Here is a 22,536-nt window from a genome sequence, read left to right as displayed (position 1 = left end):
CTTTCTTGAGCAAATGCACCTGTGTTTGGGTATTTTAAGTTAAGCAGTAAAATGCTGAAAGTCTCGTACAGGTGGCAGACAAAACACAAATACTTTTGGAGGAAGTTTAGGTTTCAGTTCAAGTGAAAGCATCAAAGTACTTTATAATTCATCTGAAGTGCTGCCAGGAGTTTAAAGTTGAGTAAAAATGTGAGCTGAACTGTATGTGATTGATATGAACCGTCACTTTTAAGTGCTTTTACTGGCAAAACAAGTTGAATTGTTGGCTGAAATCTAAACACCTGAATCAGTAAACGTACAGCAGTACGTTTGGGAGTGAGAAGAGTTAGGGCCGATGGAATGAAATGCAGCATAGAATTAGAAAATTATATGTCAATTAAATCTGCCAGAGCATTCGCTGCGAGTTGTATTGATCGTCTTTGACAGTTTTCATTTCCTGCTGTTAAAATGAAATGTTCAGCTTTTTATGTTTTATTTTTGAGAAGAGATAAAAATATAAAATGTTTATATGTAAAACACACACACACATGCACATACAGTCTCTTACTCTGTCTGTGTTTGGGTGCGTTAATCTGGGACAGATCAGATGTTATTCAGTGATGGATGATAATGTATGACATTTGAAGGATTTTCAGGTTGTAGTTAAAGTACAGTCTAAAGTTACAGGTACATAAGAAACTGACTGACCTGCCTATAAGGTGTAATTATATTCACTGCAAATAAAAGATGGATGTAGTCACCTAGAATGTCATTCATTGGGTTGCAGACAGTGTTTTTTGAAGTGATTTCAGCCTTTTAGCCATCAAGATTTAGTGCTTTTGTTTTTGTTTTTTTTAACCTCCTAAGACCCGCACTCTTCCACAGTATGCATTTTTAATTTCTCTTTGATATTTGGGCATATTGGGGCATATTGGGGCCCAATGAACAACAAATAATTACCAGATTTTTTTTTTTTTTAACCTTATTTTTGTTTTTAAGAAAAATAAGAGCCACATATGACGATATTCGTTTAAAAGTTTGATAGAACAGTAGCAGTATAATGTCCTCGTAAAGCAAAATTGAGTATTCTGGTCTAAATAACCCAAAATGTGATGTCCACATATGTGGACGCCAGGTCCTAGGAGGTTAAATAACATTTTTAATCAGAGAGGTGGAATGCAGGCCTGAAGAAAGCTCACCAGGTGGTCGGTCCCATGTCATGTTAATTTTGTCATCAGTCTAACATTTGTCCCTAAAGTGGCCCCGCCCTTAACCCTTGCATACCTTAAAATCTTAATATTACTGAAAGCCAGTCTGTTAAATAAGAATGCGTCCCCTGCATAAATGTAATTGAAAGAGAAAATTATTTGCAAAGACCAAAAAAGATATTTTTATGTCAGGCCGTAAACAAGTTTACTTCTGTGTTTTACTTCTGAATTAAACAGCCTCTAGTGGTTGCTCCAGGAACTGCAGTTTTTATACCTATGTAGTGACTTTATTTTTCACTCTACTGGAGATTTCAAGTTTGGTGACATAGGTCAGCAGTCTGCAGCCCCCAGGCCATGTAAGTCTTTTGGTAACAGGCCACGAGAGTTGAGGCTTGGGGCGTGAAATTAATGGTTTTCAGGGTTTGTTATCGTTAACTCGGTTGACTCTGGGTCTTTTCCTGTGTTGTAGTTGTGTCTTATTTTGAAAGAAATATTTACCTGTTACCATAGTGACCAGAGAGCATTAAGGGGCAGAGAGGAGGATGTTACTCTCAATGTTGTTGGCGCATTTCAGGAGGACGCTATTAATAAAGTTACACAGTTAATTCACATTTCTTATTATATTTACAAAATACCACAGGTTTTGTCGTATCATTTTATTTTGTTGTATTTATCCGCGACACCTTAAAGGCCAGTCCTTGAAAAAATTGACGGACATAAACCGGTCCGTGATGCAAAAAAGGTTGGTGACTGCTGTAGGTGTTTTTCCTGAAAATTAATCTGTCTTTAAATAATATCCCCAATAGCCGCTAATTTTACTTTACTTTTAGAGGTAATATCTAGTATGATTCTGGTCTGTATATTAAATCCTGCTGTTTGTGTAGCTAAAAATCATGTAAATCTCAAATCAGGCAATGAATGTTAAATTGATGTTGTGTCTGTTGTCATGTCCAGGCCGTTATGGAGATAGCAAAGCTAACACAGTTTTTTCTTATGTAAAATTTGCCATCAAAGTCATTTTCTTGTAGAAATGAATGAAACATAATCCTGACTTGGTGGGAAAAAAATGTCAGAGTTGGGATGAAATGATTTACTCCAGAGCAGTAAGTTCTTATTGAACTTTAGCAACTGACCTCTACAGACCATAAAATTTAATAGTTGGTTTTGCGGTTCCATTTACCGGTGTGACTTTTATGGTACAGGCAACACAGTTCGCATTGTTTCTGTGTGTGTGGGTTTGTGTCTGTCATCATATTCCAGAAAATCAGATTATTTTCCACCTCTTTGTCAGTAATATCCACCAAAGGAGCGCTCCCTCCCCCTTTTTCCCACCACAATATCAACCTGTCCTTCATCTCAGTTCGACGTTACATCTCATATGGAATTATAATAATAAAACACATTACCCTCAGCGCTTCATACGATCTCTGTTTAGCATATAAACATTGTAGAGAAAGTCAGTTTGTCAGCACACGGCTGCCATCTGGGATATTGGCGTGACATTTAAATGCTTCTACTATGTCTCTGGATGCTGCAGACGTGACATGTTTGACTTGATTTGACAAAAGTAAGTTGTGGTTTGTTTGTTTTTTTTTGTTTTTTTTTTTGTTTTTTTTTTTGTTTTTTAACTCAGGAAACATTTCACTGCATTGAGATCCTTTGATCGTGCCCGAATCTTTTGTTCTGTGGTGATAAATGCTACCTTTCCCTCACAGTCTTATTAATTGCGTCATTTAGTTGCTCAGTTTCTGCTTTTTTTTTTTTTTTTTTTTTTGTGAAACACTAAGAAGCTGACGTCACCACCAAGTGACGGTGTCAGATCAGAGCTGGGGGAGCGGAGTCCCAGGTGGTGCTGCAGGAAGGAGCCCAGCATCTCACGCAGCCTCTTTCTAATCTGAATTCTGGAGAAGATAAATAATTGGCTTTAGTTAATTGACACTCTGCACCATTAGTGTGTGTGGATTTCCTTCTGTGACTTGAAAAGATTAAACCCAGAGGGTTGATGAAGAGCTTAGCATAAGTTAATGTAATTATTTCATACTTGGCCATAAAATGGGTATTACAGGGATTTGGAGAAGTAGATGGTAGGGGAGAAAGGGTGAGTTTTTGCTTTCAGACATAGGAAGTGTGCAGTTTTTTTTTTTTTGTTTGTTTTTTAACCTACTGTTAAACAAAGACTTTTGATTTCACATTTAAAATATTACTTCCCAGCATTTGTGTTAGTAACCTGCTGATATTTCAGAAAGTGTGGTGTTATTACAGAGGCGAGTTTTTGGTGTCGTTTTGTCGCCATTCGGGCCGCACTCAGAGCTAACACAATGCGAAACAGTCTCCCTCTCTTCAATGATTGTCTCGCTTGTTCGTTCATAAGGTTTCTCATCAGTGGCCACATCTGCGCCCTGTACTCCTTCCCTCTATTATTTAAGAATCACTGTAAGTGCTATTAGGCCTGTGTCTGTTTTCATTCTGACTCATTTAGTGCATTTTATAAGGTACTAAATCATCAGATTTTAAGTCACAAATTAAAGTTTAAAAATGAAGCTTCTATGAGTTTACAAAAACAGTTTAAAGTATATGAGTAATATGAGGTAAAGCACAGACTTTTAGGTTTATTTGAGTGCTATTTCGATCCAGATTGGAGGAAAGATTTAGGAATTACAGGGTTTTTAGGCTATTACTTTATTATTTATTCATCTGTTGTGTAGAAAAAAAGATTCCTAGTATAAACATTTTCTGTGTGAACACAACATATAGTTGAATGACCTCTCACAGCAAGTGAAAGAGAACAACATGCATTGGCCTTAAAAAATAGAAAGATTAGATCAGACCAGGGACCTCTGTCTTCAGAGCCACATGTGCTTCTTTGTTCATCTTTACTGGCTATAAAAGTCCTGTTACTTTTGCAGAACCTCACATGGATGTACAAATGGCTCATCTTTATAGTTCACATAGATTGGAACAAGAATTTAAGTGTTCAAGAATTTTAATGTGATTTCATTACCAACACTACTGGCTTGCAGGTATACTTGATCCACTGGTGGATTTTGTTTTCTTTAACAGGATGATTTATATATGGAATAGGTTGTATCAGGATGAGACATTTATTATCCTAAAGTTTAGACATTGTTTTATAGCAGCAGATATTAAAAAAATTAAGTTGCACACCACAAACATGTAATAAATACCATTTTTAAAAAAAGCCCACTTTAGACTCATATGCTTTGGAGCTCCAGGTAGTATTTTCTTTCAAGAATTACATAAAAATAGCTTTCGGTTGCTTTGGTTTTTTTGACCCCTGGAATAGCAGACGAGAAGGGATGGATGGATAGAGAGATGGACCTCTGAACTACAACAATAACAGCTTTCCCTAAACTGACTTCTTTGGACAGGAATCTAAGACCGGATATACCAGCATGACTGCTCACGATCCGAAGCACCTGTAAGACATTTTCGATGCTCTCATTGGGACTGGGTTACTGGTTTATTGATTATGTGACAGAAGCAGCTGGATAAATCCTGGAGTTTATAAAGCACGAAGGTGAAAATGTGGATTTGGGGTTATTGTACTTAAATAAAACTAAATGGAAAACTAAAAATAGACATGAAAAAGCAAAACTAACGAACTGACCTTTGTGAAAAGGAGCTACAGTACAATAAAAAAATATTGAGGAAATATCTTTAGTTTTAGTATCTGTTTGGTTTGATGAGGCAATAATGGGACTCTGGATGTCTACAAGAGTGAGTGCTCCGTTTTTATTGTAATACCTATCATGCCTCTGATATACCTCCCAAACAAAGACTGACACTAATTAAGACTAAACTAAAACAATTTCAAACAATGAGAAGTAAAGTGAAATAAGAAAACTCACTCTGGAAACTAAACTGAACTAAAAGGAAAAAGTCAGAATGAAAGAAAATTAAAATTAATTGTAAAATACAACAGTATAATAACATTTGCTTGGAATGGTGTGCAATGAGGCACTTTACTTATTTGGGAAAAGTAATCTTTTAACGGCATTTAGATTAACATTTGCATCTATGGTGGTGGCATACAAATCCAACATTTTTAAAAACTGTAGAAAGTATATTCAACCCATTTAAAAGTGAAAAATCGAATCAACCATAAAGTATTGTCAAATAAAAATACCATAATTTCTTACAGGTTTAACAAAAAGCTTCAGTTTTTGGGACATACCAAAGAATTTAGTATTTTAAATGAATCAGCAGGCCAGCTGAACATGGGGAAATCTGAAATCAATCTACAGGTAGATCTCCAATCCAACGTGCATAGAGTATAAACTTTTCAAAAGAAAAAAAATTAAATATATTGATGTTTCCAAATTTGCTTTCCAAACAAAATCACTTTTTCTGAGAAACTTAAATGCATTTTATGAGAATTTTGTGAAACCACTGATAGCAGTGTTCTACAAATTAATAGACCAATAAGAGCTTATTTCTGGTTTAGTACATATTCTGTGTGTCTGCTGGTAAATAAAAAAAAAAAGTGTCTTTTAATCTAGTTTTATAATCGAGGACGAACCCTTTCAGGAGTTTTATTCTCGTCTTATGTTCTCGTTCAAAATTAAATTCTTCAGGCACTAAATCAGAAGTATAAAATCCTCCAAATCTGTCATTAGATCTTTTTGTACAGCTGTGTTTAATTTCTGCTTCACATTATCTTTGTTACAGGAGATTTACTGAAAACCAAAAACATTGTGGGGAATCGTCCATGTAGAAGTAAACGTGTAGTAAAATATTAATACATTAACCAGTGTGTAACATCAAACTTTGTTTTCTATATTATAGAGGCTCTGAATAATGAACATGACCAAATGTTCATTTTTTAAATAATTCAATATCTTTTACTGATCTCACACTACAGTGGTGTGCCGGAAGTCTGTACGAAAATAAGTCTGCCTGCCTTCCTCCACCCACACTTCCCACAGCTGTAGTTGACCTTATTGACCCACTTTTGTTTAGTTATTTCAAATCACATTTGACGGTCTTGATTTCTGAAAAAGCTGCAGAGCGCTAGATGAGTTTCTTTAATTAGTTGAAATATGTAACAGGAGACACCTGAGGCACACATGATTACACTTTATTAAGTTGAAAATGTTCCAAGTGTGAGCTTTTGGTGTTCTTGGATTCAAAACAAATAATTCAAAAGAACAGTTTACCGTTTTATGAAATTTGCACGCTAACATTGCTAAGACTTTAATGAGAGGATTGAGACCGTGTGTGTGCGTGTGGGGCCAAACAGCAACTAGCTTATGTTAGTATAAAGACAGAATAGTTAATCTACTATGTAGAACAACTTTTAAAACTATATATTGTTTTAGAATTTTTATTAGTGTACAGATTTGATGAATAACAGTCAACCCCCTTTTATTACACCTGCTTTAATTTCCATTAATACAAATATCTGCTCGGCTCATTTAAGCATGTAGATGCAGCCAAAGTTCAAACTGAGCATCAGAATCTGGAAGAAAGGTGATTTAAGTGACTTTAAATGTGGCATGGTGGTTGGTGCCACACAGACTGGTGGGGTATTTCAGAAACTGCTGATCTGCTGGGATTTTCCCAAACAATCATCTCTATGGTTTACAGAGACAGTGGGGAAAAAATATCCAGTGATTTTCTCTTGGAGAAAAATCACATGTCAAAGTTTACCCATGTCCAAGGTGAGTGGGTAAACTGCCACAACCTGAAAGGAGAGTAACAGTAGCCACTTGTTAAAACCAAGCAATGCAGAAAAGCCAAAGTTCAAACAGTATGTCACCCTTTGAAGCAGGTGGGCTACAGCAGTAGCAGACCACACCTAACATGATAACACTTGTGAACAGCCCAGGCAAGAGGTGATGGTCTAACGGTGTCTTGTACATTTTCTTGGCGCATTTTGGGTCCTTTAGTACCAACTGAGCATCATTTTAACACTACAGCCCACCTGAATATTTTTTCTTACGTTTATAACCACAGTGCAACCGGATGCCAGTCTAATAGAGCATGTTTGGGGTAGAAGAAGAGATTCAGATCATGGATATGAAACAAATGCCATGAAGCACTGAGGCAGTTCAGAAGGAGAAGCCATCTTTTACATGTAAAACATGCAACTTGTATTACATACCTCAAAAACATATAATAAACTAACAGCACTGCACTTCTGTTGAATCCTTATTCAGACACTTTTGATGAAGTAAGTGTGTGTGTGTGTGTGTGTGTGTGTGTGTGTGTGTGTGTGTGTGTGTGTGTGTGTGTGTGTGTGTGTGTGTGTGTGTGTGTGTGTGTGTACAGTCTCGCAATTTTACGCCCAGACACAGCCTAGTTAGCATACAGAGGTCCTGTTTGAACTTTGACCTCTCTGTGTAATAAGGTTCTGAGTCTTTTCCTGGATCATTAACATCAACTGCTCTGGTAATTACAATTACAACACTGCAGATGAGGGTGAACATCAAGGGGCAGAAGCAGGGGAGGGGTGAGAGGAGGGAAGGATGACATAAACAGAGATGTCTTATAGAAAGAAATGTGTTTCTTTATGCAGGCGAGGTCGGCGTTTGGATGCTGGGAGTTTCATCACTTTTCATTTTGAGAATATTACAAACGCAGTAGAGCCACGCAAGGAGCTTTCCATCAAACTAAATGCTACAGCATACACCGATGAGCCACGGCATTAAAAAATAATGGCAGCTGTCCTGATATTCACGTGGATGTACCACACACCTAAACACTGTTGCTGCCACTGCAACAGCCAAACAATGTACCTCATGGTACCCAAAGGTTTCGCTGCCAGTGTACTGGTTTTTATCAGCACAGGTGTCTGTGTCCTGATGGGTCAGAGCTGTTTTTACTGGCGCAAGGAGGACACACACAGTGTTAAGCAGATGGGTTTTAATGCTGTGGCTGACAGATGAATATTTCCCTGGTCCATTTAACTCAAATTGCACCCTCCAGCTTTTTATTGAGCACTGGTGCTGAAGGTGGTATGTCACGTAAAATTGATAAAACTTACTGAGAACCACTGATCTACTGAGAGGCTCTAATAGGCACATTTCAATGTGCAAACTTTTAGAGACCACCTGCCATAAAAAAACAAGAAAACAAACATGCAGAAATAGAAATGCATCAAAAACACATTTTATTTAGTATTTAGTTAGCAAGTAAATAACTGTAAGTTACATTCTTAATATAAGATGGATTATGGGCTTTATTTTATCATTTTTTTTTTATAAACAGTAAGTTCATGGATGACAACTATAATTGTATTTTAGCACTGTAAATATCATTTTAAGTAAAGCGCTTACAGATCTCGGTGGAGTAACTGTTACAGCAACATAATAAATGATAGAGGCTCTCAGTGACATCATCCAGAGCCCTGACTAGAGGAAAAAAATAATTTTGAGCAGTTTGAAGCCTGAGCGTTTTACTCAGAATATGTCAGTGATGTTGTTTTGGTTAAGCTGGGCTTTTGTGTATCTTGACAGATTTATTAGCTTATGGAAATGTCATTTAATTTTCCAGACAGATGAAGGGATTTTTCACCGCCTTTCCAAATATCTGAGTTTTATTTTGGATGCTTGCATTATTTTAGATTTTTCCAAAGTTATTAGCCCTGCTGAGGCTATAGTGTATTCTTTTTCCTGGATAACAGCCGACAGTCATTTGTTGTAGGTCTAACACACATCTCCTGAATAATCCCAGCACATTCTTCTTTGTCAGATCCCTCAAGCTCCTCTACATTTTATGGTCTTCTGGCATGGATCTTGGTCCTCAGTTCAGCCAACAGATTTTAAATGAGATTTCATTGCACAGTCCATTCCTGTGCAGGGTTCCAGTGATTGTCTTCTTTGAGACTACAATTCCTGTCTTGGTTAAATTATTCACTAGTATCTCTGCAGTTGTTCTGCGGTCTAGGCACACGTCTCACTCATTTCTTAATCTTTTGCTTCCTACCTCTGCCAGGCTTGTTCTATACTGTGTGGCTCTCTTGAAGTACTTGATGATACCTCTTGGTCTGGTTATTGACCCTTGGAAACGCTGTGATAACTCTGCTTTGTGAGCATCAACAATGTTTTTTCTCAAACTTTGGAAAAAAGTGAAAGTTCAAACCCTTGCTGAGGTTTTTGCGCTGTGTTTAAATTGGAAGATTACGCTCAGTTTTAACTTGATTTCACAAGCTTTAAGCACTAAAAGTGAAACGCATCATCACGCAGCAGTGGTTTGTGCTAGGGCTAATTAAAAATGTCAGGTTTTTTTTAGGGGGTTAAAAATCTGTTAAGTGCAAATAGAATATATTTTTGTTTCCTGAAGAAAACTAGCATGTTTAGAAATGCTATGCTGAAAATCCTTTGCTCTCTTTTTAGGGGCGCTAGCAATTTTGTCCTCATCCGTAATTTGGTTTATACTTCTGTTCAAGAACAAGTACCTGCCAAATCATGACTACCATAAACCTCTGCTGTGTTTTAATTTTAGCGCTAATGAGCAAATATTACATTTAACTGGCAAACCATCAACATGCTAGTAGTAGTAATTAGCTAAAAACGTCACTCTGCTGGAACGCAATCCACTGGATGCTAACTACATTCAATATAATTCGGAAACTAACAGTTAAACTCAGTATGTGTGCACATCAGAAATCCTACGTTACTACATTTATTTGTAATACAGGTGTCATTATGCACGTGGCTTATTAGTAGGTTTGTATAATGAACTTTAGCTTCAATGACAGCTCCTGTGTCTGGAAACAATTCCACTGAAAATTTCCAGCATAAATCTCATCTTTATGTTGCAGTCTTTCCTGTTTGTTTCCCCTGTGTGTCTGTGTCTCCACATGTTCATTTCCCCTCTTAATAAAGAGCTGCACTAACTCAACAGATGCTCAAAGGAAGGTGGCACATCTGGCTTTGAAAAATGGGTGAAGTGGCAGAAACTGATCTGTGGTGCTCTCTGTGTTCCTCGGCTCTTATTCCTGTTGTGTTTTTCTTTCTATCATCTTTCTGGAGAACATTGACCTTTACGCGTTTTGTGTGCCACGGTGTGATTGTCTCTGGAAAAACTGAAAAAGTAAGGGGGGGTCTGCAGAGACGTGCGGCACGAGGCTCCTTGTTTGTGTGTGTGTAAGTGTAAATAGCATTTTTCAAAAATATGACCTTATCCAAAACCAATACAATCTGTCATTGATGAGAGGCATCCTGAGGCACTTCAGCAGGCTTCATCATCCATATGGGAGGTCATGAACACGCTGACGGCACAATCTCAGATCATACACTTAATCGCAAACACAGACATGTGGTCTATAAATACTTGAATGAAAATGAGCAGGATTTCTATCGTTTTGGTAAAATGACAGACAAGAGATCTGGATTATAAATTTATGCTAACTATAATAATAATAATAATATGTTGCTTACAGTAAAGGTAATACAATGTTTGGGTGAATAATCACTGTTTGTAATGTGTGTTTAGCCCCTTGAGCACTCCTGATTAAGTGTGTTGATCTGCCGAATCAGAAGCACACACCTATAGTTTGTCATTATCTTCTATGTCATGATAGATTTTGTGAAAAATGTGTTCTACTGAAACAAAGACTTTTCAATGCAGATATTATGGCATGTTGTGAGACATCACAGGGTTAAGGTATGAATATTCTAAATTCCTTTTATTTTTCTTAAAAACAGTGAGGTGAAGGTGGTTCCTCATTACTGATAGTGACTTTCTGGGATCTCACAGAATGACGTGTGTTTATTATATTCATCAGCAAGTAACTACCAACCCAGTAGCGCTCCGGACTGCTGTGCATCTCTCTTTAGATGTTTAAACTGTCTCGTTCCCTCCTTTCGTCTGTGTGTAGGATGTACGATGTTGGAGGTCAAAGAACAGAGCGGAGGAAGTGGATTGGCTGTTTCGAGGACGTCAGGGCGGTGCTATTCGTGGTATCGCTCAGCGGATACGACATGACCCTGGTGGAAGAGCCTTCTGTGGTACAGCATGCACAGAATCACTCATTCACAAATGTTTGTTTTGTTAAGTGACCGAACGTAGAAGTCTTTTTTTAATTTATTCATTTATTGATTTATTTTTTAGGTCAGACTACTATTAAAGACAGAGTTTAAAGTGAAAGTGTGTCTGCTGTTCTCTCTGCAGCTGTTTGATGGTTGTAATATCTTCTCTCTGCAGAATCGTCTTCAAGAGAGCATGAAGCTCTTCTCCTCCATCTGCAATAATATCTTCTTCCGCAGCACATCCATGGTGAGAAACTCATCTTTGACCTCAGGAGGGTAGATGTGAGTCCACAGAGCATCATCATAGGAAGGAGACGTGTTTTATTCATAGACTGGCTTTATAATTGTTCACTTTTTTAAATCAGAAATATGTTGTGAAACTGCATAAGTGATGATTCTGTGCTTAAGTGGGCTAGTTTTATTCATTATCATCTTATCAGACTGGTAATTTGTACAAAACAAATTCAGTTCTCTCAACGAGGACTGACAGTAGCTCCCAACAGTTTTTGGCTTAAGGGGAAAAGTTGAAGGGATCACAAAAAACGATCGGATCCATCAGGAAAACGTAATGGCAATATCTGCTGAGATATTTCAGTCTGACCGCTATTGGTGTTACATTTCAGTCTCATTTTATCAGGCAGCTGTGGCTCAGGTGCTAGAGAGCGTAAGCTACTATCCACATAAAGTAAGATGAAATACTTTATTTAGCCTAGAAGCTGGCAAATTACATGAAAAACAACTTTCCTCAATGAAACAAGATAAAATGGATCAAAGAGGGAAAGAAATACACAAAAGAAGGGGCTCAGATGATTTTTTTTCTTTTTAAAGTGAAGTGCTCAATAGATCAAAATTTAATTGTAATACAATAAAGAGTTTAATAAGTAAAATCTGATGAATGAATGCAGATGTGATACTGTGATTCCCGTGGGAGTGGAAGCAGTGCTGAGCAAGTGGCTAGGAAGCTGTCTCATGTTACAAAAAAGGTTTCAACTAAGTCAAATCTTCAGCTGAATATTGATGAAGTTGATAACAACACACTTTGTAACAAAATACCAGCAGAGACCATTTCCAAACTTTTTTTTTTCATCATCATAAAATAGAAAACGTTGAAGTCAAATATTTATTATTTTATCTCCTTCACTTGGCTTTTCAAAACACAAAAGAAGACGTGCAAGTTATGAAAATATAACAAAGCTACTTTTCTGCAAGTTTGAAAGGAATTTGAAGGAAACTGCTGCTCGTGTTGCAACATTATAACCAATCCTTTAAAAATCAAGTCCTACATAGCAAACTGTTGCAGTTTCGTCTTTATAACACTCGTAGTCAATATAACATTTCAAGTTCTGGGAATTTACCTCTATATTCAGGTATGCATCTCATTTTAAAGACTGTTTTTTGTCCTAAAACATTTAAGGACAGAGCTCAGAGCAGCTCGAGGGGAGTCTAAAGCTCCTTCGAGAAGTTGTGCTTTCTCTCAATGCGCCACAAAAGAAAGTAGTAAACGTCCTGTGAACATGAATCTCTTAATAGTTGTTTAATGTTTAAGTTCCTTTTAAAGATTAATGCTATATAAGTTTGATGGTTCTTGATGGTTGTTATTTTTATCAGACTTGGGTTTGTTTTGTGATTCTATATCAGCTGCCGTGTTTCAGTTTGTTAGGCCGGGAATCTGTTACATTTTTATAGGTCTTGTTTGTTTTTTGTGCATTTTATTCCTGTTTGACTTGCTCGGGGACTGCAGATGGAAATTAGCTAGTGGCTAAATCTGATAAAATGCATCTCTTCTCTTGGGAGAGTGATGTTCTTGTACAAAGTCCCTGACAAATAAATACAAACAGAAAAAGATGTCCTTGAGTGTCTAATGTAATATACTCCTTCCTATCTTGTTAACCCTCCTGTAACACCATGTTGCTCCAAGACTTATGTTGGAAACCACTTTATTATATTTTTACAAGGTTACAGCGTAAAGCGATGGAAAGGAAAATGTTAAACATGTCTTTCTGTGAGACGGGAGAGAGACTTTGCCTTTGTTTTAAAGTCAAAAAACAAAAAGGACCCGTCCAGAAAAGGTGGGAACCTCGGTTCAGTTTGACAGCTCGGCTCAGGCGGGCGGAGCTCGCCGATGAATCGAGGAGAAATTAGTTAAATCTTTGTCGCTCTCCGATTGTTCCCTATGACACCACGAGACGAGCATAAAGCTAATGTGTCTGGTAAATGTTGTTTCCACACACGGATCGCTGTCTCTGCCTTTTGTCTCTCAGCGCGCTGTCACTTGCAATTAAACGGCGAGTTGTAATTAGGATGATCTTTGGCTCTCTGTTTTTCCATTCCCATTTCTGGTTGACGATCACAGTAAAACAACCGTGTAATGAACTTGTTTAGTTTATTCCCACTAATTTGGAATTTGCGGTCCACTTAGAATACAGTGATGCAAAGGCTGCGACCTCTTTTTAACACTTTTGATTAACCTTTGGAAAAAGGAAACTCCAATCTCTGAGAAAACAAAGGCCTTTTTTTGCTTTATTTAACTTAAAGTTTTAAGTTGTGTGTGTATTATAGAAAATCTCTTCATGTGATTGTTTCTGTATTGCACCAAATCCTCTCCTAGTAGGTTATTCATTTTTACGCTATAAAAAAAACGTATTTAAGGCTTCATTAGAGCCAAATAGGCAATTAAGTATCTTTGTGTGACGTGTTTATGTGCAGGGTTGTGTGTGTGGACCTGCATGTTAACATGGCCAACAGGCTCATTAAACAAAAGTGTTTAATGATACCCTTTTTTTTTATATGTGGGAGGGAAATTTGTAACCTCCACCTCAATTAACTTTTCACTTTGGCTGGTCAGTGATAATTGCACACCTAGGTGTCGCCCAATTTCTTGTTCATTGAAAATGTGCACAACCTTTCCCCTCTGTTGTTATTATTGGAAAAAACTAGTCCTTGTTTTTTTTTTTTTTTTTTGTGATCAGACAGGCCAGAAAGGGAAAACCTGGTCTGAGTTTTAATTGGTACACTACAAAGCCAAAAGTAGCGGTGTAGTTTAGTTGTAGTCAGGTTGAGGAAGTAAACAAAGAGACAGATTTACGAAAGGAGTCGCTGAGGTTGTGGAACTCGACTGCAGGAAAGTGCGCGACAGATTACTGAACATTGATGTGAGCGAAGCCATTGATCCACCATCAACACACGATGTTTGTGTCAACACAGCTATTGATTTTTGCATTTAATGTGAATATTTGTGATTTATTCGAGTGGATTTCATGTTTTTCCACAGTTACTGCAGAGTTTTAGTTGCAAACGTGATCTTTCACAGTTGTTCTTTCACACTGATTTTCCTCTTGTTATGAACTCCTTCTCTCAGCTCATTGTTTTTCTCTCTTTGCAGATTTTATTCATGAACAAGATAGACCTTTTTCAAGACAAGATCTTGCACTCTGGGCGACATCTGCGGTTGTATTTACCGCAATTTAAAGGTAGGATTGATATTCATTAGGAATGTTATTACCACGGTCAGCATAATAGCATGCAAAAGTCCATGGCTGTGTCCAGAATCACTCAGTAGACAGTAAGTTCACCATCTTGCAGTGCTGTCTGAAAGCACAGTGCATTTAGAGCTGCATAGAAAGTACTGCACAATTTACGGTAACTACCCAAACATTGAATACCATCATGAAAAACAGCAGATGCATCACAGCCTGAATTTGTCTTTAGATGCTCGCTATCATATGTGTTTATAATAAAAAATTAATGTTGGTATTTATCTGTTTGGCCAACACTGAGCTGCCAGGTTTTAGTGTTTAAAAATCATCAATACTATGTCAAAACTTTTTAAATTATCAAGAGTTAAATGAAGCTTACACGTTTTACAAATATAGATATTTGCTGTCATAAAAGCATAAATTTAGTCCAGCGTCACCTAGGGGATTTAAACGCGTACAATGAATGATGAGCTCTTAGCCTGCTGCAAACTGTGATATTTTGGGGGGATTTCTGCATCTGCTCAACATTTCACTTCTCGTGTCTCAGTGGGCTCAACAGGGGCCGTGTCCCCTCTGCTCGCATGCAAATGTCAATAAAAATGCTAAAACACTTGGGATTGGGGTCAGCCTGCAGAGCAAGAGTCTATTTCACACTGACCTCAGATGTGATGATGAGTAATACAGCAGCTCCCGGCATTTTTATGTGTGTAGGCTGTGTTTTTGTTTGCTTGGAGCTGACAGAAGTTGGATGGCTGGACTGTTGATTCATTATTTTCTAGTTTAGCTTCTCTGCTTGGTTAGTATCAGTCGTGGAAATGGACTAAGTGCATTTATTCAAGTGCTGTTATTAAGTCCAATTTTGAAGCAAGCTGCAGTGCACAGACACACAAATCTGCTAATTAGTGGTTAGTAACAGACTAATGAAACACTAGAATTTCACTTATTAAAACTGAAGCACAAACTTCAAGCTGTTATTTGTCAGATAATGCCATTTATTGCTTGAAAAAGTACCAACAGCACAAACACAGATGAGAGGTCCAGTTAGGTTAGTCAGATATGGTTGGGAGGAGGCTTGGTGGACAGCTGTCTGCTCCAGCTGCCCTGTGTGGGTACACCTGTCAATCAATGTGGCCACAACTTTAATTTAAAGCCTGTGACCACGTAGTTTTCTCTTGAATTAAGAAAATATCCAAACGGTACAGTTATTAAAAAAGATCTTTCTACTTCATCCCAGTATTTATTCTTATCTAGTATAAAATGTTACTACAACTTGCTTTTTATTCCTTTCCTCTCTCATAAATCATCTCACGACTTCTTTTATTTTTAGACCCTACTACAGAAGATTCACAGTTCAAAATAATCATTATTTATCATAAACGGCACCTTGGTTTGACCTCTGAATTCGTCCTCTGGCTGAAATAAACTCCTCTGTTTAACTCCTCTCCCTTTAAACCGCTTTTCCTCAGAAGTGCTGCGCCTCGCAAACAAAAGGTTTGAACATCAAGCAGGTGGAGCTGCTCGGATATCCGCTCTGTCACATCACAGAGAACAAAAAAACTGAAAAGCAAACCGTTTAAAACCGAGTGTTCAAAGCAGTCTGAACATTCTGCCTCACAGGGATTACTCATGTATGCCTAAATTTAATGATTTAAAAATGCTGGTCGTGATTAAAATGAGATTAAAATAAACATTCACCATTTCAAATCATGACCACTGGCATTACAGTGGAACAGTAATGACAGAAAATAAGGAAAAGTATAATATAACATCTTGTGCAAATTTATAATTTGGCTAAAAAATGGAGATAAACCTAAAAAAAACTTTGGGATTCACCAAATCTACAACCTGATCATTTTTAATATGAATGAATGCACTGGGCAGCTCAGCAACACCAAAAACATTTGAAAGATAGTAAAGTGCACGATGACAGGATTATTTCCATGGTTAAGAAAATTAACTTTCACACATCTGACCAAGTCATTTACTAATCAGGTTGGTGGTTCGATCCACTTAACCTTCAGTCACTCGCTGCTCCAACCTGGATGCCAAAATATGTTCACTGGAATGTAAATGCTAGATAGAAAACACTGATATGAACGGGTGAATAACACGTTTTATAAAACTCAAGTAGAGTAAAAAAAGTGCTATATAAGAACCTGTCCATCTATTTAAGAAAGCCTCACAAAAGAAACTGAAGGTGGCTGCATCAAAGGTCTAACAGAGCATCTCAAGGTAGGAAATGCAGCATCTGGTGATGTCCATGGGTCGTGACCTCGTTCAGACATTTATTTTTTTTGTCTTAAAATGGAAAAACTAGTCCTTATATTTCAAATCGTGTTAGTTTGTCCAATTAATTATGAACCTCTGACTGTGAGGGACTGAGTATAAACATGGTTGTAACAAAACTAAAGCTGAAAGTTTGCACTTTATTATTTGATTTAAAATTCACTGTGGAGGTGGAGGTGCAAAACTACAAATACGATGTCTTTGTCCAACAAATTTATGGACCAAACTGTAAATAACCCACAAGCAGCTAAGGCAGTAAAATGATGCTTACACACCGCATCAGTTTTAATTCAAATCAAGTGGCAGAAAATGTGCTTAAATATCTGCACCTCAAACTTTTTTGCCTTTTTATTACATAATTTGCAATTGTTTTGTCTTATGTCCACTTTCTTGTCAGTGAAAACTTGAATAGTAAAGCTGTTTTTGTAATAGAAAAGTAGAAACTTCCACTGCCTCAGTGGGCCGGTTGCCACTGGTGTCACATCTCCTCCTAAATGCAAATACAGAATTCAGAATTTCATTCTTTTCAACATTAACTAAGCAACTCTGGGAGTTTTTGCAAACACATCTGATCTCTCCCCCTTCATCTTCGTCAGGTGCAGACTGTGACGTGGATTCGGCCGCCCGCTTCATCGCCGTCACCTTCATCTCACTAAACAAAACGCCCAGCAAACTCATCTACCACCACTTCACTACGGCCACCGACACCTCCAACATCCAGATTGTCTTCCAGGTGGTTATGGAGACAATAATCAAAGAGAACCTGGAGGCTGTGTCGCTCCTGTGACTGCGTGAGGACTTTGTCACATTTTAAATACTGAAATATGGAGATCATGTCACGCAAACATGATTCCTGATCTCCCTAATGTGAGGAGAACCCCAGGAGCTCTGCTGCTCCTCTTCGATTTCATGATCACATGTGGCTTCTAAAAACTGTTTCAAAGCAGATTGAAGTGGAGGACCACTCGGTTCATGCTTTGCTCGTGTTGGTCCCCGAAATGTTGACTTTTGAAACCTTTAATTGAAAGTAAAAGGCATTAATGTTTTATACTGTAGATTTATATGAAGTCAAACTATGAAAAGTGACACTGATTTTTATGTTTGAAGACTGGATATAGATACATGTGGCATTTATTTGTGTCCTCCTCTGTGAACGTGGGGCCAGCATGGAGCGTGGGTGAGGGTTTGTTCAGTAACTTTGGTGGCGCAGTATTCCATCATGTGTTTCCTGCTCATCCATCACTTTGTCTCTGCTGTGCGTCATCCCTGGTTTTTTTTTTTTTTTTTTTTTTTTTAATGAGGTCTTAATCACTTTAAAAACACACCAGAGTGTGTTGACTTGACATCCTGAGCTAAAAACACCCACATCCGTGCACAGCCCCTCTGTCTTCTGATTCCTACCAGTCACACTGATATGGGGAAACTTATTAGAATTTAAAAAGTGAAACGTCTGACTTGTTAATTTCCTTCCCATCACCAATGACAATTATTGTTCCAGTATTACACACAAACCCCGTTTTTGTGTTTTTCAGCCAGGATGAAACCACCTATATGTGATTTGTTTGCACTTAGCTGAGCTGGAGTTTGTTTCCAGGGCTCCCCTGTGCTACTGACTCCAGTAATAAACAAGATATGGTAATGACTGATGCAGTGTGATTATGGATACTAAAAAAGAAAAACTGAGGAAAAACACCCCCAAGTGCCTGATGAAGTTGTTTTACTGTGCTGTAATATAAATGCTTCATACACATGTATGAAATGTGTTTTTCATTCTTTGTTTCTTCTTTCTGAATTATTTTTTATGTTTACAGTTCATTAAGTGTTACGTCCTGAGACTTACTTTATGGGTTGTACTGAATCTGGAGTAGAGAATAAATGTTATGCTGCAAACTCAACGGAACTCATGCAAATGGATAAGATTCAAATAATCCCGTGCTGGACCACTTATGTGTCCCCTGTGCAGTTGAAGATTTAAAGACACAGTTAGACCACACAGCAGGTTACCAGTGTTTGTTCATTTTAATAGATAAAATAAATAAAAGTACTTTACAGTAAATCTGCTCTGCAGTCGACTTCTCGTATATTTAATACAGTTTGGCAACACAGGTAAATGTCAGGGTTCAAACACTAAAGATGAGAAATAATTTGGGAAGAAAACGGCTTGAGCGAACATCTCTCACACCGATGTTTTTCTTGTTTTTTCTTTTACACTCATGTCTACGCAACAAAAGCAAAACTGAACAGTGTTGAGGGGTTTAAATAAGAGAACATTCAGAGTCTGCAGCGGTCCGTCTTTGACAATTTGTGGGTCTTTCCCGGGAGTCGCCACCTAACCCTCACACTCATGCATCCTCGTTACTTTTCTTTTTTCCGGTTTCCACAGCAGTGCTCCCGGGATTCTGCGGAGGACGAGTCCAGTCGGGACTCACGCGGACAGGCAGTCCAGGGAGTCCAGAGTGAGGAAGACGTCCGCCTTGCACTGGAAGGTGCCCGTCCCGTCCCGCATCAGCTCGCAGCTCTTCAGGTTTGGGGAGATGTCCTTCACGCAGATGGCCTGAATGAGGCGAAAATGACAGATGAGAGAATTTAAAGGCAAAAGACGAGTCCTGTTTAACCAGCCTGAAAACCTACATTTCACTGATTTACACCGATTACATAAAATCATGCAGACTAAAATAATTAATCCTGGAGTTAGGGATGTAATCAGTTTAGATTTAGTTAAATATGCGATAGCAGTTTTATTAAAGCTGACCTTCAACGCCCAATCATTTGATTTTTTTCTGTTTTCTTTGTTTGTTTGTTTTTGTCTTTATGATATTTTAAAAAAAACAAACAAATAAATCAGGAGTATTAATTCAATCTCATCCTGATTTTTTTTTAAAATTTATTTTATTTTTAAGATGTCAAACTTTCAGCACTAATTAATCGCCAGTGTGCGAGCTGAATGGAAAGCAAACTTTACGCGCATACCTTCTTCGTTTTACTCTGAATGGTCATGTTTTAAAGCGCTTCCTAACAAGAATAGCGTTTGTAGTATGTTCTTTTTTGGCACTCACCATGCTTTTGAGGATGGAGATCTGCCTGGAACTCTCCGGGATTACGTTGTTACCGACTGTCTCTCCGCTCTCCATCAGCGTCTCCTCGGATTCGGATCTCCGGACGTACGGTGACCTCCTGATACCGGACAGCAAACCTGAGGCGCGACCAACCGAGTAGTAACTGGGACCGGTGGTCTGCTTGTACCAGGCTTCAACTGAATAGCAGGAGATGAGCAGAGACACTCCAACGCACACCACAGAAAACCTGGCTGATTTCTCCATGTCTGGAACCGTCTTGGCACGTTTTACGCAGGACTTTTCTCGTCAGCGGTGCGTTTGTTTTGCTTGGTGTTCAGGAAACTTTCTGCTGCTTATATAGGCTGACTGGGCGACGTTATCGTGACCCAGGTCGTTCGTCAAATCAGAGCCATGAGGTGGGCGGATGATGATCCATCTTCAAAAGGAGAAAAAAACATCCGAATTGATCTGCTCTTGATGGCTTATTGGCGCCACTGGAATGTGTTTGTGTATGTGGTAAGTGATAGAGGGTCATAGGACGTCAGCAAATCTCTGACCCTTGAAGAGGTCAGAGCGAAATTGATTAACATCAGTCGACCATGACAGACACTGAAGTCAAAACACAATAGACACCGGATACCGACAAATTAAAGGAAGACACCTTGTATTTCACTGATTCATTCCTAAAAGAACTCTACTTGAGCGACAGGTGGTTTTCTTTTTTCCCCTTTCCAAAAGATATTTCCGGATTTGTCGTTTTGTTGATGGTTGTTGAGATGCTGATTAAGAAGTTGGTTGAAAATCCCTCAAATGTTCAGTTAGAATCAAAATTGGCAGGCGATACGGTCTCTCAATCACACCACCACACAGTACGGACCCACACATATGGTTCTTACACACACACTGGACTTTCTGGACATTGTTTTTGCACACATTGTTTTTTTGCACAACACTGGTCACTATATTCTTCATTTCCGGTTAATACTTGTACAGCTGCTGTTATTGTGTATATATTTATTTATATTTCTTCATACATTCTTATATAGTTCTATATTGTGTATTTTGTTGTACAGTTATTTTATTTTCAACTTTAATTTATATATTTTATCTTATTCTCCCAGTTAAATTTACCCTTCATTCTAATTTGTGTTGTACAGTTATTTCATTTTTAACCTTAATTTATATTTTATTCCTTCTTAGTTAAATTTACCCTTTTTAATTTTTCATATTTATTTCCTATCTTATTCATAGCCTTTTCCTTTTTTGTTTTCTTTAGGTCACGAGCAGTTGTCCAAGCATTTCACTACATATCGTACTGTGTATGACTGTGTACGTGACAAATAAAATTTGAATTTGAATTTGAATTTGAAAATTGGTAAGTGTGAAGGTCTCAGCATATGATTCACATCATTCTCATTCTCGTGAAACTACTAAGTGAGTCAGTGCCCCCTTTGGATGAGGAGCTTTGTCATCTTGGAAGAAGCAGTCATCTAAGGGAATAAGTGGAGTGAAACCATGCCAGCAAAATGCCGCCCACAGCATAACAGAATTACTGAATAACCTCACTTGAGGGGTAAAGGGTTCCAATTTTTCCTTCAATAAATCACCCAGTAATAGCTTATGAGACCGTGTGTGTGTGTGTGTCCTAACTGCACGTATTTATTAAATCTCAATGTAAAATAATCAGACTGACCAATTTTCAGAATTTCTTGGTTGAGTTTTCACATCAGTGAAAAGTTACGATTCATTACTTCATTCACAGAAATCAGCTCGATCAAGCAAAATCAGAGCAAAGGGCTTCAAAATCTTGAATTGAAGTAAAGGCAGATGGATCAGGAATGACAAGATGAGCCGATCGATGTAGGAAGCTGTTAAAACTCGTTCACCCAAGGATTTAACGAACCAGTCTGACTTCAAAGTGGAGCTCAGAGGAAAAACGGTCCTATTTCAACAGAACCCATTTCGAGATTGATCCGCTGACATCACCAGTCATGCGTCATTTTTAATGGTCAAATGCAGACCTTATTATCTCCCCAGAGAATTCACTTCGATCATACTCACTGCCGTGTATATACCCCCCGACGCTAATGCTAGGTTGGCCATGAAAGAACTTTCTGCAGCCATTAACAAACACCAGAATAAACACCCCGAGGCTGCTTTTATTGTTGCTGGCGACTTCAACCACACCAACTTAAAGACAGTCCTCTCCAGATTCCACCAACATGTCTCCTGCCACACCAGAGGAGACAAGACTTTAGACCATGTGTATTCCAACCTGGCTGGAGCCTACAAAGCAACACCCCTCCCCCACATTGGACAATCGGACCATCTCTCCCTGTTCCTCACACCTCGGTATTCACCACTCATCCAACGTGTGAAACCTGCTGTGAGGACAATTAAAGTGTGGCCAGAGGGGACAGACGCAGTGCTCCAGGACAGATTTAAAAACACAGACTGGAATATGTTCACCCACACAGACCTGGACCAGTACGCCTCATCTGTACTGGATTACATCTCCAAAACCACAGACAGTGTC

At 38.2% G+C, this 22,536-nt stretch overlaps 2 protein-coding genes across 3 annotated transcripts in view; one reads left to right on the top strand and one right to left on the bottom strand.

Annotated features, from left to right (window-relative positions):
* The window catches only part of gnav1 (guanine nucleotide binding protein (G protein) alpha v1), a 35,216-nt gene extending 16,377 nt beyond the window's left edge, over positions 1-18,839 (top strand). For both annotated transcript variants that reach the window (XM_004539016.4, XM_076885136.1), the window contains 4 exons: positions 11,032-11,161; positions 11,358-11,429; positions 14,565-14,652; positions 17,541-18,839. In XM_004539016.4, coding sequence (XP_004539073.1) covers positions 11,032-11,161; positions 11,358-11,429; positions 14,565-14,652; positions 17,541-17,731 — 481 coding nt within the window. In that variant the 3' untranslated portion in view covers positions 17,732-18,839. The remainder of the gene's footprint in view (positions 1-11,031; positions 11,162-11,357; positions 11,430-14,564; positions 14,653-17,540) is intronic.
* Positions 18,840-18,853: 14 nt separating this feature from the next.
* On the bottom strand, positions 18,854-20,510 carry npb (neuropeptide B). The gene is made up of 2 exons (XM_004539017.5): positions 20,001-20,510; positions 18,854-19,498 (listed from the first exon to the last, which is right to left on the bottom strand). Exons 1-2 carry the CDS (start codon positions 20,262-20,264, stop codon positions 19,370-19,372), a joined length of 393 nt encoding a protein of 130 aa, XP_004539074.2. The 5' UTR covers positions 20,265-20,510; the 3' UTR covers positions 18,854-19,369.
* Positions 20,511-22,536: the final 2,026 nt, after the last annotated feature.

The sequence above is a fragment of the Maylandia zebra genome, linkage group LG6 (genome assembly GCF_041146795.1).
Source record: "Maylandia zebra isolate NMK-2024a linkage group LG6, Mzebra_GT3a, whole genome shotgun sequence".
Taxonomy (NCBI): Eukaryota; Metazoa; Chordata; class Actinopteri; order Cichliformes; family Cichlidae; genus Maylandia; species Maylandia zebra.
This window is presented reverse-complemented; position numbering and strand designations above follow the sequence as displayed.

What these genes read in the sequence shown, in the direction of transcription:
- npb (XM_004539017.5), bottom strand. Translation starts at nt 20,264, where the DNA reads ATGGAGAAATCAGCCAGGTTTTCTGTGGTGTGCGTTGGAGTGTCTCTG. An exon ending in TCTCCATCCTCAAAAGCATG is followed by an intron (nt 19,499 to 20,000) that starts GTGAGTGCCAAA and finishes CGCCTCATTCAG; the next exon opens with GCCATCTGCGTGAAGGACAT.